Source organism: Globicephala melas, chromosome 5 (assembly GCF_963455315.2).
Source record: "Globicephala melas chromosome 5, mGloMel1.2, whole genome shotgun sequence".
NCBI lineage: Eukaryota > Metazoa > Chordata > Mammalia > Artiodactyla > Delphinidae > Globicephala > Globicephala melas.
Genome location: NC_083318.1, coordinates 50,991,071 through 51,006,796, shown reverse-complemented (window position 1 = coordinate 51,006,796; position 15,726 = coordinate 50,991,071). Strand labels below are relative to the sequence as shown.

The window sequence follows — 15,726 nt, the reverse complement described above, 5'->3', positions numbered from 1 at the left end:
CAGGGCTTAGATTTCCTCATTTGGAAAATGAAGCAGAAAGAGAAGATCAGCTGGAAACCCTTCCAGGTTTACAATTCAGTGATTATACATCATGATCTCCAACAAAAGTCAATATGCTGTTAATGTACTTTTAGGGTAGAAAGTTATACTGGGTATTTTGTATGTGAAGATACTCACTTTTCTTTGGGCTGACTTTGGAATGTGGATTTTGTACAAAAAAATAAAAGAATTCTCTTTATAAGCTGCAATTGTAGAGTTGTATTTAACCTTAGAGATTGCAATTCTGAGGACTGGATAAGAACCCTAATATGGTCTTCCAGGGCATCCAAATGACCACTGCGCAAACTACATAGATCACCCGGCTTGGGCTGGTTCACAGATCTTTTTCTTGTGTGCTTTTCTGGGAATGAATGCAACTGAGCAAGCAGATAGGTTCTGGGGGGAGACAGTCACAAAAGTCATAAAGTCATTCTATCCCAACAATTTGCTATGGCTTTAGGGACAGCCCTAATGGCTGTGTGACATAACCTCTCTCAGTCTTGGTGTTCACATCTATTAAATAACACCTACTTTGCAGGGTTACTGTAAGAATGAGAATAGAAGTAGGGTTAACAGCGTGGAAGTACATAATATGCACACAGGAAAAAGTTATGCCCTTACTGCCAATTTTCCCTATTCCAGTAAAAACATCAATAGGTTGAGTGCAATCTGTCCGTGCTTGGTAAAAAGAGGCAAAATGTTAAATCAACTATAGTATAAAATAAACATAAAAAAAAAAGGCAAAATGCATTTTGGTAAGTCTTGACATTTTCTCACCTCAGTTTTCCCACTGCAGTTGAGAATGTCTGGTCAGTGGCTTCAAGTGCTAGATCAGGAGTTTTAGTTGGGTACCAGTCCTGGCTCTGTCCCTTATCAGCTGTATAATCTCGATTAGTTTTTCAACCTCTGTGGGTCTCAGATTCCCCTAATGCCAGGGTAATACAGATGTATAGGATTTCCTAACTAGCATTAGACTTCCTCTTCTCTCAATTTCCTAAATCGGAGGGCCGTGAAGGGGCCAAGGACCCAACCCGCCTAGCACCCGCCCAGAGGGCGGGAAGTGCCTGCCAGGCGGAGGGCGGAATAAGGGCGGGTCAACGAGGCGGTGGGCGGGGCTTGAGTTCCCGCCTCCTATGCGTGCGCGCGCACCACGCACGCACGCACGCACGTACGCACGCACGCACAGCATACCGCGGAAGCGCGCGCGCAGGCCCAGCCCTCATCGCCGCCGCCATTTTAGCTCCTGGTTCCGGCCGCACGGTGTAGGCTGTTGTAGCAGGAGGGGTGGGGGTCCTCCAGAGTTTTGTAGCTGCCTTCGACCGCACCGATAGAGCCGCTAGGTTCTCTTTTTTTCTTCCTTCGTAACCACCCGCTCGAAGAGTCCGAAGATGTCTAAGCGACACCGGTTGGACCTGGGGGAGGATTACCCCTCCGGCAAGAAGCGTGCGGGGACCGATGGGTAAGCCAGGCCGGGGGCGCGAGGCAGGGGCTCAGGCTTTGTTGGGGTCCCGGCCGGGAGCGGGCCAGGGAGGGCTAGGCCGAGCGGGCCACGGGCCCTGACTCTTTTGTTTTCTTCTGGGCTCGGGTCACTGGCGGCGGGGCGCGGGAGAGCGGACCCCCAGGCGTTCGGCCCAGCAAGGGCGCGGGGAGCTGAGTGGCGCGGTGGCCGCCCGGCCCAGTCGGGAGAGCGGAGAGGCCTGTCGTGGCCAGTAGGGTGCCTCCTCCCCGGGCGGAGTCGAGCAAGAGTCACTTCGAGGGGAGCGGACGGGAGGGAACCGCGGACCTCGTGGCCTGGGCTCCTGGTAAGGCCTGGAGCCTGGGGAGAGGGTGGGGGAGGGCGCGGCGGGAGTAATCGTTTCCAAGGGCACCAGGTACTTCTCAGCCAGCGGGGTCGGGGAGAGGACCTTGGGGGGCGGCTGGGCGCCCAGCAAGGGGAGAAGCGGAGGCCGGAAAGTGAGCGAAGCGCGTGGATTCTTGTGTAGGCTGGGGTGGAGGTGCTGGGAGTAGAGTGAGGCGTGCGGACGAGGAGTTCTCGGGGGAGGGGAGAGTAGAGGGCCAGCCGGGAGAAAGGAAAATGTGGAGTATACCTGATGGGCTGGAGGGCTGGTGGTTTGGATACGCGGAGTTTATACTTTGGCGGGAGAGTGCGTGCCTCGGTCCATTCAAACACTTCAAAGTAGATACTAGGCAAACTTCCGCTCTCTGCCCACGCTCCCGCCATCTCCTTTATTTCCTGCTTTGGCCAAAACAGTAGTTATTGGGCATCCCCGGGATAGCAATTAGAAGGCATTCTTTTTTTCCAATAAATTCTTGTTTTCTGTGTCCCTCCCCGGCCCTCGTTCCTAGGTAGCTTTTGAAACGAGAAGACCCTTTTCAAAAGTTTTTATTGTTTATGGCAAAGTATCGCCTGTCGGGAGGTTGCTTGGGAGTTGAAGTAGACCACGCCCGTGGTGTTTCAGATTCCTTTCTACTTACCTTTTCTTAAAGGTGCAGAGGAATTTAACAGTTAACCTTAGCAATTGCATCAAAATCATTTCTTGTCCAGTGTGTACTTTTCGTTCCTGAAGTACAGAGGTTTATTTGGATAATTCAGGCAGAGACATGAAAGTCTGAATATCTTCAATACTTTGCATAATTTTGCATTTTAGTGTGTGTGTACGTGTGCAGAATCACTGTGTCAAGTCTGTATAACTTTTGTTCACTCAGAGTCCTTCCTTTCGGTTGATTGAGGTGTCTGTGTCTGAGGAGTATAAGCCAGGATAGGGTATACTTTTTGGTGGCTTTCCGTATATTGAATATGGAAAGCATAAATATATAACAGTTTAATCGTGTACATTTTTTAGTTTACAGTGTTCTGTGTCAGCTTTCTCTCCCTGACCCCAACACACACAGCAGAACTTGAGCACATTTGAGCTACAAGTCACAGGCTCCTTAGAGCTGGAAGTGACTTTAAAGAGCGTATACTCGGCTCCACTCGAGGGATGAGAAATGGAGACCCAGAGTTGTTAAGGTGGCTTGTGCAACCTTACAGTTTACAGGTGGATCTAGAACCTTGATCTTTTAATTTTCAATCTTAGCCTCTTGCTTTTTCCAGTACAGCACACAGACTGTGACTGTAGTTAAGAGTCATTACAGCCTATTTTAATGACATTTACAATGGGTTGGTAAAGTAGGGAACACTTGGTTCTTTGTTCCTGTGAAGCAAAAATAAATTGCTTGTCATCTGGCTAAGATGCAACTAATGCCTCTCACAGAATTCAGATTGGAAAAAAATATACGGGGAAGGAATGAATTCACTTACTAATATTTGTGTGTATGTGCACCATTTAAATGCTTTTTGGGGGATTAGTGGGCCCATGATATGTACATGGGTTTGTTCCCCTTTCCTTGCAAATCCGACATCCTTAGTAAAAATGTGGACTTTTTAAGTCTTTGGTGGTGACCTTTTGATTCTCTTGGATATTATATATGACATCTACCTGTAAATGAACGAGAGTTCATCTTTGGAATAAAGCTCAAGTTCTGAGATATTTTGGAGGGACATTTGTATACTCATTTCTGTGTCACCTGAATGTCATTTCTGATAGAACTTTCTTTAGCAGTGGGCTTGGAGTGTTTATTAGTGCTTAGGGTTTTTTTTTTTCCATATTTAATAATTTAAAAAGTCAACAAAATAATTTGTTGACTGTCATGCAATCTTGCAGATTTTTCTTTTCTTTTTTTAAAGCCCTGCTAAGTAGCAGGTGGTTTTACATGAGAGGGTAGGCCTGTCAGTCTTGTGAACTCCACTGCCAAACATGGATGTCCCATTTTCCCCGCTACTCAGAAGGGAAGGTAATTAAGTGAGAGATTTTACTCAAATTCATGCTCCCAAACTATATATGGCTTTATTTACTCTTGCTATATTTTAAGTTTGGAAACAGGTAGAGAAGTTGAAGGTTTCTGTTACATATTGACCTTATTCCTTTTTCCATTTTTCCCACAACATTTTCTGTGTAAAATTATTAACCAAAAGACAACTTAATGTTGAAGTATGGAAAAAAATTTTGAAAACAGGGACATTTTTCACTTTGATGTTAGTTTCTGATATTACTGCCTGATAAGAATTTTTTCGGTTAAAAATCCCAAAACTTTCAGGTGCTTTATAAACAGGTTTTCACTGCAGTTCTGTGATGAGGTTAAGTAACTTGCCCCAGGGAACACAAGAAAACACATTCGTAAAGATATAAAGAAAAGGGAAAAAAATTATCAGAAATCTTCATCCCCATCTTTATTTAATCCCTTGATGAAAATTTTTTTAGATCTCTGCATATTTATTCACAGGTATCCTATTTGATACCAGTAGGATCTTTTAATATGTATTATTTGTGCTTTGATTTCTTTAAATTCACCCAGAAATACTTTATAAACTGTGGAATGGATATCCATTATTCTTTTCATTGGCTGCATAGTATTCCACTTGTAAAGGGGTATCATAACTTATTTAACCAATTTCCTGTTCACTGACGTTTTGGTAGTTTCCTAGTCTTACAAGTGAAAAGTGTGATGAACATCCTTATGTGTACTTATATCCCTAGAAGTCTCTGAAAGTGAGATTACCAGATTAAAATCAATGCTTGTTTAAAATACTCTGATTTTGATAACCAGTTTACATCTTCATTAGCATTTCTTTAGTTTCTGTTACTCCATGTAGAATTTTAACGTGGTGTTTTAAATTTAAAAAATAAATGATAACCAATGTTTATTGGGCATTTATTATGTTCCAGGCACTACTTTAAGCACATTACATATATTAACTCATTTAACCCTTGCAGTACCCCACAAGAGCTTTTTAAAGATGAGGAAAGAAATAAATGTGGTCATATAGCTTAAGTGTTGAGCCAGGATTAAGCTGAGATAAAATACTGAACCACGTGCTAAACAAATGTGTCCTGTTGTGTCTCTCCCTGCCATTATTGTGGCTAAGTGATCACTGCTTTGATAATTAGTTTTTTAAGCATTATACCTCGATTAGTAAATCTTCTAAGTAACAAACTCCTTTATAATAAAGGTGCCTGTTTAAAAAAGAAAACATGCATATACACAATATTCTGCATATATTTATGAAGCAGTGGGTTTGAGCCCCCCCCCCCACTGACCCTAATTTTTATCTTCCCTTTCCTGTTGAAGGTGGGTAGTTGGAATCACAGGCAACATTTCTAGGTGATTGAATTTGCTTTCTTATTTTAATCTAAGAGACTATTTTATTAATACTTCTCGCTTTGCAGATTAGTAAATTGAGGCTTATACCTTTCCAGTGGTTATGCAACTGTGATCTAGGTGCTCGTGCTCCTTTTACTCTTATATTAGAGTTAAACCCCAATTCATGGTCAGCAGTTAATCTTTGTGTCTTCAGAATGTATTTTATGCTTCCTCTGTTGCAGTTATTTTTGGTAATAAAGTTTCTGGTGAAGTAGGCCCTTGAAAAACATGTATTATTTAGACCAGATGTTCTTTAAGGATTCTTTATGTTCTATGAACTATAAAATGTCTAGTCTTTGAATCCATTCCTGACTACAGTGCTTCTCACTTTGCTGGACACGTATCTATCTATCCTGTTGTAAACTTTTTCTCATTTACATTTTGGAGCTGTGCAAATACTTATTTAATTACAAGCACGTTAAACTGGAGCAGAATGAGAGAAGCAAAGAAAGGATGGTTGATGGTATATTGCGAAGATAGGCCAGGAAGCTTAAGTTCTGAGTTGTGGGACTTCAGTTTGTATGCTGAGTAGGTTATCCTTTAGGTTCCTTTGATTTCTTTCTCTTTATGCCACATGGGATGAGAAGCTCCGATCCTAGCTTGTATGTCCTGTAATTCTGTAGAAGGTGAACATTGGGTTGGGGGAAGGGAGAATCGCTTTTTATATATACATACATGAAAAGATTATATATATGTAAAAAATATATGTGTGTATGAATATTTGTGAACATATAATAAGGCTTTTCTCTATTTAGGCAAGTTCCTGTGGAATAGAATTATTTATTTTAGAAGGGACAATATCAAATATAATTGGTCAGCTTACCATTTTTGTAATTGGGGAACCATCCTAACTCATGCTGGGCTCAGCATTTTAGCTGTATTCTACGAAGGGGAGTAACTGTTGCCCAGCTGATTTGCCATTACATCAGAATGAATGGTCTTCCCTAGTCTGCTACTGATAATTGGGGCATGGGAAATTTGTATGTCTTGTGTGTGTTATGGATAAGGAACAATGACATGTTTAGCAGCTTGTGTCATGGTTCCAAGTTGCCTCACTATTTCAAATGAGTCCAAACACCTTGTGGCACATTTGTCTGCTATAGGATTTAGTCTGAAATAAACTAGATTAGTAAAATGAATAAGTACAGATAATTTTAAAATTCTTACTGGTTAGGGATCATCTCTAGTATCTAGAAGTAGATGCTGGAATAGGCTAAATGACCTAAGGTTAATATGGTGGTCATCTGCATAATTTAAACATTTTAAACAACTTAATAGTGTTCAGTGAAGCTTGTTTTTAAATGAGCTACTTTTCCTTTATGGATGATCAAAGTATACATAGGTTTTACAAAGTACTTCCAGTGTTTTTTACTATTGCTGTTAAGGATACATGCAAGAGTAAACAATGAAAACAAGAATAAAAAGTTTTAGTTTTCCTTATAGAGCAATATATGCATTTTGAACAAAATTTGGAAAGCGTTAACTTAGGAAAATAAACTTGCTAATTCTTTAACTCGGAATTTTGTGCTGAATTTTGTTTGTATTACTGTAATGTGAGGTGGAATTGTCTTTGAGGCCAGAAGCAATAAAAGACTTAGTTCTTGCTAAATTTTGAACATACTTTCAGTGTGAAAATACCTTTTCATGTAACCTGAAGGAGAATCTGGGAAAGACTCTGATGCCATTCTCTTTTTGCCTAATTTGTCCCTACCTTTTTCCCACACTGCCCTCAGTTTTTAATTTCTAAGAAGGAAAGGATTTTACATGCAGAATGGCTAAAGGTGGAAAGAGACTGTTCCTTAATAGAATTTGAAGCATCATTAAGGAAGGGAAAGATGTTTATGGATAAGGCATGGAGGATCCTTGATTACAAGTTCTTTTTCATTGTTTCTGATACTTCGAGTTTTATATCAGTTTATTTGGTTGTTGGACATTTTACTTTCTTGTGACTATAACGCCGCTATGAAGATTTTGCATAAAATTTGGAATCTGAGTTACAAATTTTTTTTTTTTTAGGAAGGATCGAGATCGTGACCGTGATCGTGAAGATCGGTCTAAAGATCGGGAACGAGAACGAGATAGAGGAGATAGAGAGCGGGAGAGGGAGAAAGAAAAGGAGAAAGAATTGCGAGCTTCCACGAATGCTATGCTTATCAGTGCTGGATTACCACCTTTAAAAGCTTCCCATTCAGCTCACTCAACCCACTCGGCACATTCAGCACATTCAACACATTCTGCTCATTCTACACACACCGGACATGCAGGACACACATCACTTCCACAGTGCATTAATCCATTTACCAACTTACCCCATACGCCTCGATACTATGATATTCTGAAGAAACGGCTTCAGCTCCCTGTTTGGGAGTACAAGGATAGGTTTACAGATATTCTGGTTAGACATCAATCCTTTGTACTTGTTGGTGAGACTGGGTCTGGTAAAACAACACAGGTGAGTTATTGAATACCACAGTACGTACTTCATTAATATTTATGTTTACTAAATGTTGCGTATTTGGTTCTGGTGGTTATTCTCATTGGCTGTCTGTCAGAACTTTTTGAAGCATAGCTGCTTTTATGTTTAGCAACTTTTAGTGACTTATGGAGTTGGAATCCTGTAGGGAGTACCTGTTTTCCTGAGTCTGGAAAAACAGCGGTGCTGTTTTTTTCCAGTTTTATTATGTAAATTATGGCAGTGATACTCTCCCACCCACTTTGAATCTGGGGTGGTACATATTTGGAGGCACAAGGTTTGTTTTCCAGTGCTTGGGTGGAGAGAGCTGAACCATTGGAGTGGTTTTGTTTTTGTCATTTTCATTTCTTTGTTTTTATAATTGTTTTGAACTATGTGAATATTATCTATTCTTTAAAAAAAAAAATAGAAGAGCTAAGTAAAGTCTTTTTTACTTGTGACCTCCATCCAATAGTGTCCCCGTCCTCCCCACCCCTGAACTAAACACACATGTTAGTGTTGTATTAGAAATATATTTAGGATATTTTTCAAACATGGATGAACCATTATTTACTAGGCCCATGTTATAGACATTTAGGCTGCTTCTCATGGTTGTTTTTCATGGGCAAGTATATCTTTAGGATAAATTCTCAGAAGTAGAAATTATTGGGTCAGAAGATGGATTATAGTTGTGGAACGTACAGCCAAATAGCCTTCTATAGGGAACGTATCAGTTTACCGTTCCGTGAGTATGTATGAGAGCATATGTGGGAAACCACTAGAGTGTACTACTGAACTTGAACTTTTGCAAATCTGACAGGAGAAAAATGGTATTTCAGTGTAATTTTTAATTTGCATTTTCTTGCTATGAGCGAGGTAACCATATTTTCATTTTCAGATGCTTGAGCCTGATCCATCAGAAAATTTCTTAGATTTTACAAAAATAGCAGCCCCTGGCTATTGTAGAAAATTTGGAAAATTCAGGAAAGTGTTGAAATGAATTTAATAATTACTTATCACGCAGAAATAATTGCTGTGTTTCCTACGGGCCTGATTTTCCATGTTTATGTACCTGTGAACATGTTTAGATTTGAGCATACTACATGTACAGGTTATCCTGTATGTGTATAATTTAAGTTACACAATGCCACAAGTCTGTCAATTTGATTATTTCATGGAGACATTTTGAAGGCTACAATAGCAACCCAGATTGGAGGCTTTTGTTATATAATATAAGACTGAGCCTAAGTATGGTTTTTCTTTTTAAACGGAGGAAATGTAATGCTGATGTTAGAAGCTAAAACTGTTGGTTTATTTTTATCACCTTATGGAAATTTAAAGAATACATGAAAAGATATAACTCTAAGCTTATTAATATTATATTTTTAATAATTATTTCAACTGGTTTATCTAGTTTGTGTAGTATTAATAGCACCCATTTAGTCAGCAATTGGGTAAAGCCAGGCACTATGTAGTTTGTATTATCTCATTTAAGTTTTTCAACAGCCATGCAAGGAAGTTGTTAATCACCATTTTACAGATGAGCAAAATGAGGCTTTGATTTATGAGAGGTTTAGTGGGTTGCCTTAGGTTACACTGTAGATATAGGTGGGTTCAGTATTTTAAACTCTGTCCCTTTGTCTCATAGCCAAAGTTATATTTATTTCATACTGCTCTTCTGTGGTCTTATATGATTAACCTTATTTCAGAGATGAGTTTATTTAGTAGCAGTTAGTGGAGAAGAAGGGCAGGTGAACGCAAAACAAGATTTGTGATTTTTTGGATTAGTATTTTTTTTTTTTTTAATACTTAAGGTACATGGATACCTAGGATTGCAGGGATTTGGGGTATTCAAAGGGAAACAACTGTAAATAGTGAATTTCATGCAAATGCTTTTTCCACATACTCCTATTAAACTTTGACTCAAAACCATTAAGAATAATTAGCCATTTTTGGTTATCTTTTTGTGCCTATCAGAAAGTGAAATTCTCCAAACAAAATTGCAGAAGGAATCTAACTAAAATGTAGTAATAGGGCTTTCCTGGTGGCGCAGTGGTTGAGAGTCCGCCTGCCAACGCGGGGGACACGGGTTCGTGCCCCGGTCCGGGAAGATCCCACATGCCGCGGAGCAGCTGGGCCCGTGAGCCATGGCTGCTGAGCCTGCGCGTCCGGAGCCTGTGCTTCTCAAAGGGAGAGGCCACAACAGTGAGAGGCCCGTGTACCACAAAAAAAAAAAAAAAAAAAAAAAGTAGTAATAGTACAACTAGTATTCTTCAAATATCACTGTACAAATCCTATACCAAAAAAATGCCACGTTTCCTGTAGCATTAAAATCTGTTAGGCTTTTGGAGGCTTTGATGGAGATCCATCATGTCCTTCTTGTAGGAGTGGATTCCAATTTAATGTAGTAAGCACTTAGATTTTTCCCATGGTTCTTTCACAGGTAAGTGAGTAGAGAAGAACCATTAAATTATCAAATATCTTAGTTTCTATTGATAATGGAACAGCTAGGAAATGCAGTGTCATCATGGCAACAACCAACTACTTATGCTTGTTGGTCTTTTTTTTTCCTTGTTTACCCTTCATTTCCCTCCTTCAGGGAAGTGCTGTTGCTGCTTCTATAGGTCCTATTGAATTTGAGTTTGATAGTTAACTAAAATTAACTTTTAAGATGTACCTAAGGTGTTTCCATTGTGCATACTTCTGAGGGGAGAAGGATAGGAGTTAGATTCTGCTGGCTTACCAAGTATGAGCTGAATTTGTAACTTAAATTGTATAGGAATTTAAGTTACAGTTTCTTAGAATATTTTTGGGAACTAACATTTGTTATGAAGTAGAATTTTCATAAGTTGGAATTTTTCCAGTGCAGAGAGAAATGCTTGGTGGTGGAACACTGACACCATAGAGCATGTTCAGCAAAGCCTCAGTGGACCTAGCTCACTGAGGAGTACAGTTATGACATATCAGTGTTATACATGACCCTTCCTTGGCTTGGAGAGCTCATGCTATTATAAGTCATAAGTAATAATTTGTGGTGTGCCTAAATTGAATTTTGTTTTAAATTATTAGAATGAGATAAAACACTTCATGTTAAATATACCTGATGCACAGGCAGAGTAGAATTAATTTAAATGTGAAATTATTTGATAGATTCCACAGTGGTGTGTGGAGTACATGCGATCATTACCAGGACCCAAAAGAGGAGTTGCCTGTACCCAACCCAGGAGAGTGGCTGCAATGAGTGTGGCCCAGAGAGTTGCTGATGAAATGGATGTGATGTTGGGCCAGGAAGTTGGTTACTCCATTCGATTTGAAGACTGCAGTAGTGCAAAAACCATTCTTAAGTAAGTATTATCTTTAAAAATGAACACTTTTTTCCCCTCTGTTTTTATTTTCTGCCACTAGATAGGGGACTTTGCTAGTGGAGTCTCAAGCCATCTGACTTTAGAATAATCCAGATTAGACCTTCTTATGCTTACTAGATGACTTTTTAATATGGATTCTTTTTCTTGGTAGTAATATATGTATAGCTATTCAGTGGTCATTGAAGTTCAAAGGTCAGATTTTTTAGTTACTTGGTGCAATATCTTAGGTGAAATGTTGTATCATTTAAATATGATAGAAAAGTAAAATGATATATTTAGTAAAGAACAGTTACTTTTAGAACAAATGATGTGTGGGAAGGGGTATGATTTATTTGGGTGAGAGAGCTTTTAATGTTAACTGTACAGCTATTACCATGCATATGTTATGAGCTAAAAGGAGGAATCTTTTGTCTTGTGATATACTCTTGGAGTCTCCTCAAAGACCTCGTTCCTCTTCATTATACCATGGTGCACATGATTGACAACCATACTGATCTTTTTTCTAACATTTTCTTTAATTTCCCTAGTTTTTTATCTTCATCTTAACACTTCCATTCTGCGTAAGTAGTGATGTTTGTTGCCTGATGGTAATGCTTTTGAAAATCTTCCCCTTTTTAAAATTTGTTTATTCTGTGTATGTATGACATTTCAATCATTTGTTAAAAACAATTTCCTTGTCATACAATCTTCTCCCTCAGGTTGTTTTTAAAAGACAATTGGGAATAAAATGTTACTTGGACAGTGACATGAGTCTTTGATGGCAGAGGTACATACTGTGTTATGGGGGAAACTATATATTTTACAGAAAACTTCAAATGTATGTAAAAGTAGAATAATACTGTAATGAACTCATGTTTATTTGTCTTGCATCTTCAAACTTGGCCAATCTTATTTCATCCATATCTCAACCTTTTATATGTCCCATATAATTTGAAGTAAATCCTAGGCATCATACACTTTCATCTAAATATTTCAATGCATCTCTCGAAGATAAGATTTCTTGAAATGTAACTGTGATATCACAACTTAAAATTTTTCCATAATCAGAACATTGTTACCCTCAAATTTCATTTCACTTTCTTAGTTTCTTTGATATACTGTTTTATTAGAACTTCAGATTGTTTCATTTTTAATAGCAATTGAACTTAGGTGTTTACTTCAGCTTGTCTTTATGACTTTATGAGACATGTTTTTGGCTTAAACCTTTATCTTCATTGAATAAATCTTTTTAGTGTAATCACATTATTGGTTGGTTGTAATTACAATATAATTGACAAAAACACTACATAAGCAAAATCTTATGATATTTTATTTAAGATTAGATAATGTCAAGCAATTGAGGATAATAAAAGGCAGATTTTACTCACCTTTAGGAGGAATAATATTCTAAAATTTGATTCAGTATGCACTGAATTTTTTTTTTTAAAGCCACAGTTGAGCAGGGGAACAGAATTTGGAAATTCAGAGATGAGAAAGTTACATGCAGTGTTGGGACAGAAGGTGTGTTGTGTATGTTTGTAGTAGGAAGTGGTAGGCTTTTAAAAGGTGTATGCTTGTGAAAGATTTTGGTTCAGTTAATAGGGAGTGACAAGTAACATATGATAGCTCAAAATGAAAGTATCTTTGGCATTGTGATATTTTTTTAATGGAATGGTTTCTGGAGGCTATAATAAAATTTAAAAAACTTTAATTCTTGACAGGGTAAGCTTATTGGAATTTCTTCTAGAATCTTCTGAAGAGCTAGAAGCTGACTTGGTATTATCTTTAAGTGATATCAAATCCTAGTAGTACAGGGTTAGTGGTAGTTTTAACTAATGGAAGTGCTTCATTAAGTGCAGTGTCTTACGAATCCCTGTATGTATTTTGTATAGTCATCTATCAACTCATTTCTTGAGAACCCAGTGTTCAAAACATTTAAAGCTTTAACTTAACGAGGATCGGTTACATAGTTAATTGGGTAGGAAGAGTGAATACATCAGACAACTATCAGTACCCTCCATAAACTATTTTCATATATAGATATAAAATGCTTATGTATCTACTGTGTAGCCAGAAGAAGCCTTTAATTTTCACCCATAGAAGGATGGTAAAGAGGACTAACTTACAAAGATTCTGTCTCAGGAGCTGAGAATTTAACCATGCCCTTCCTCATTCGTTGTGTATACTGAACAAATACGTGTTTACTAATTAAATAAGTTTGAGAGTACTTTAGCCTAATTATATCTTTAAATCATCTTTATACAGTTAAATGGTCCAAAGATAGTTTCTTCAGTGTTTGGGACACATATATGTCTAGGTTGTAGGTCTAATATTATGCTATTTTAGAGGATTGGATCTAGTGTAAATTAGTGCACAGTATGTTAGACTAGCCTTAAATAGCTATCCAGTCCCAGTAGACAAGTTACTTTTCAAAACCACCACTGCTAAATGTTTTTATATTTTGTTTGTTGTGTGTTTGCCTGCTCCCATCTTTTTTTTTTTTTCCCTCCCTAAAGTATTTCTTTTGCAGTATATTTATGTTCCTTTGGCCATCTTGGAATGCACATTAGTGGGAGAGGTACCTCATGAGGTAGCAATAAGAAGACCAGAATAGTCAGAAAGATTAAGTTGCCAAATTTGTGATGAGTCAGTGAAAAATATCTTAATTCATTTTAATATTAGGAAGAGGTTGATAACAGTTTTGCACAGGATTTTAAACACTTCGTAGTTGGACTTGTAACAAATTTTAAGAAATCCATTCTTCATTCTTTGTGAAGGAGCTGTTAACTTTTAAGGGAATAGAGCAGTTTAGTAGTCTTGAACTTTCGGGAAGACATCATAATATTTAAGTTATTAATTTAGTAGCTCATTTCGCTGTTATTTTAGGTGGTATGCTTCCTTTCTGTTTTTTTTTCCTCAAACTGCCAAATTACTGAGAGATTGTGATATTGAGGGAATCCAGTAATGCTTATTAATTCAGTCAGTTAATAATTGAGTAGCTTCTGTGTGTTGGGCAGTGCTAGGTATAGTAGTAAATCTGGTTCCTGTCTACGTAAAGCAAATAAAAAAGTAAATATAAAATCTAAAATTATGATTAGGCTCTGAAAGAGAATTTTGGAGTGTATAGGAAAGCATCATTTGAGAATTCAGTTGAGACTAGAAAAGAGAAGGCAGAATTTTAAGTCAAGGACTGAACTAAAAGTAATGGTTTGCCAGGAGTAGGGATTGGGGTACAGAGAAGCAGATCTTTCTAGGCACATGGAACATCATTTTTAAAAACTTATTTTCTGAAGGGGGAAAAAATCGTACTTTTTGCTTGAAGGCACTGTAGTCTGCATATTATTTAAAGTATCCAACTCATTTGTGTGAATCAGCATTTCCATGGCAGATGGCTTTTGAGATATTTCAGGACTGGTTTGTAGACAGTATGGATGATCAGAGATTGGGTTTTTTTTGTTTTTTTCCTTACCTAATTGGAACATAAACCCTTTGGGAAGAGAGTTTGTGTCTGTATCTGTAGACATGTCTTGTGCATGAATCCTTTAAAAAAAAAAAATTCTGAGGACACGGAAGGGGCAGCAGAGGAGTGTGAAAATTTGTCACTACAATGTAGACTAAGGGTGAATCTTAAATATAATCATGGAAAGGGTAGAATTTTCATGGAAAGACATTTTCCCTGATTTGTTTAAACTTGTCTTGGTGGAGAAGGTATAGTGATTTTATGTACATAATTTGCCTTTTATTCTGAATCTTTTGCTTTTGGGTATCAGATTCATTTCAATTTTGGGATGTCACAAGACTAAGAACTCAACCCAGGATAATGTTGATGAAGCAGAAAGTGTTGCAGCTCTTTATTGGAGGACACATGCTTTTAGCTCTGTATGACTGTGCACTATCCTGAGATGTTTATCTTTTATATAACTTCAGGACAAGATGCTAGAAAATCAAGGAAAGTTAAAAGACAGGACATAGCTGAAATTTAATTAAGTGACAGGGAGAAATAAAGCCTTGGGTTTTAAGGTGTGGTAAGCCCTTTGTAAAACTTGAGGGAGAGAAGTTTTGAGCAAACCAGCCAAGGAAGTGCTTTTCCATGGAACGTGGATCGGAAACTTGCAGAATTTTTTAATCTCCAAAAGACAGTCTAGGCAAGAAGATGAAAGAGAATCCAAAAATATTTAACAAATATAAGAACCCAGTAAAATAGAGTATCTAAGGTTGACCCTTGGGGAGGATTTATCAGACATTGCCATAGCAAATTCTTTGGGACCCCTGGAAACAACAGTTCGAAGCACCAGCTTTATAAGGACTACTTAGAGATTCCAGAGTGGGTTTCCAACAAGACAGTCTTGTTCTGAAAAGTTGACTTGAGAAGAGAGTCAAAAGGAAAGAGATTGTAGAGCACAGACTCTAGGATTGCAGTGCCTGAGTTGTGTCCTAGCTCTGCCACTTATTAGGTGTGATATTGGCCACGTAATTAATCTCCCCTGAGCTTATTGCTTTTTTCAGAAGATGGAGCTGATAATAAGAACTACATCTTAGGGTTGTTCTCAGATCACATGTGTAATTTGTGTGTAGCCCATGGAGTAATTCCTGTTACCCAGCAAGTGCTAAGTCAACATTTCTACTCTTGCTGCTGCTGATAGTGGTGGA

General features: G+C 38.2%; 1 protein-coding gene across 1 annotated transcript in view; it reads left to right on the top strand.

The window, feature by feature from the left end:
- The first annotated feature begins 1,266 nt into the window (after positions 1–1,266).
- DHX15 (DEAH-box helicase 15) overlaps positions 1,267–15,726 on the top strand; it is a 52,355-nt gene continuing 37,895 nt past the window's right edge. The window contains exons 1-3 of the mRNA XM_030832197.2: positions 1,267–1,498; positions 7,297–7,732; positions 10,883–11,076. Of these exons, the coding sequence (XP_030688057.1) occupies positions 1,428–1,498; positions 7,297–7,732; positions 10,883–11,076 (701 nt within the window). The 5' untranslated portion in view covers positions 1,267–1,427. The remainder of the gene's footprint in view (positions 1,499–7,296; positions 7,733–10,882; positions 11,077–15,726) is intronic.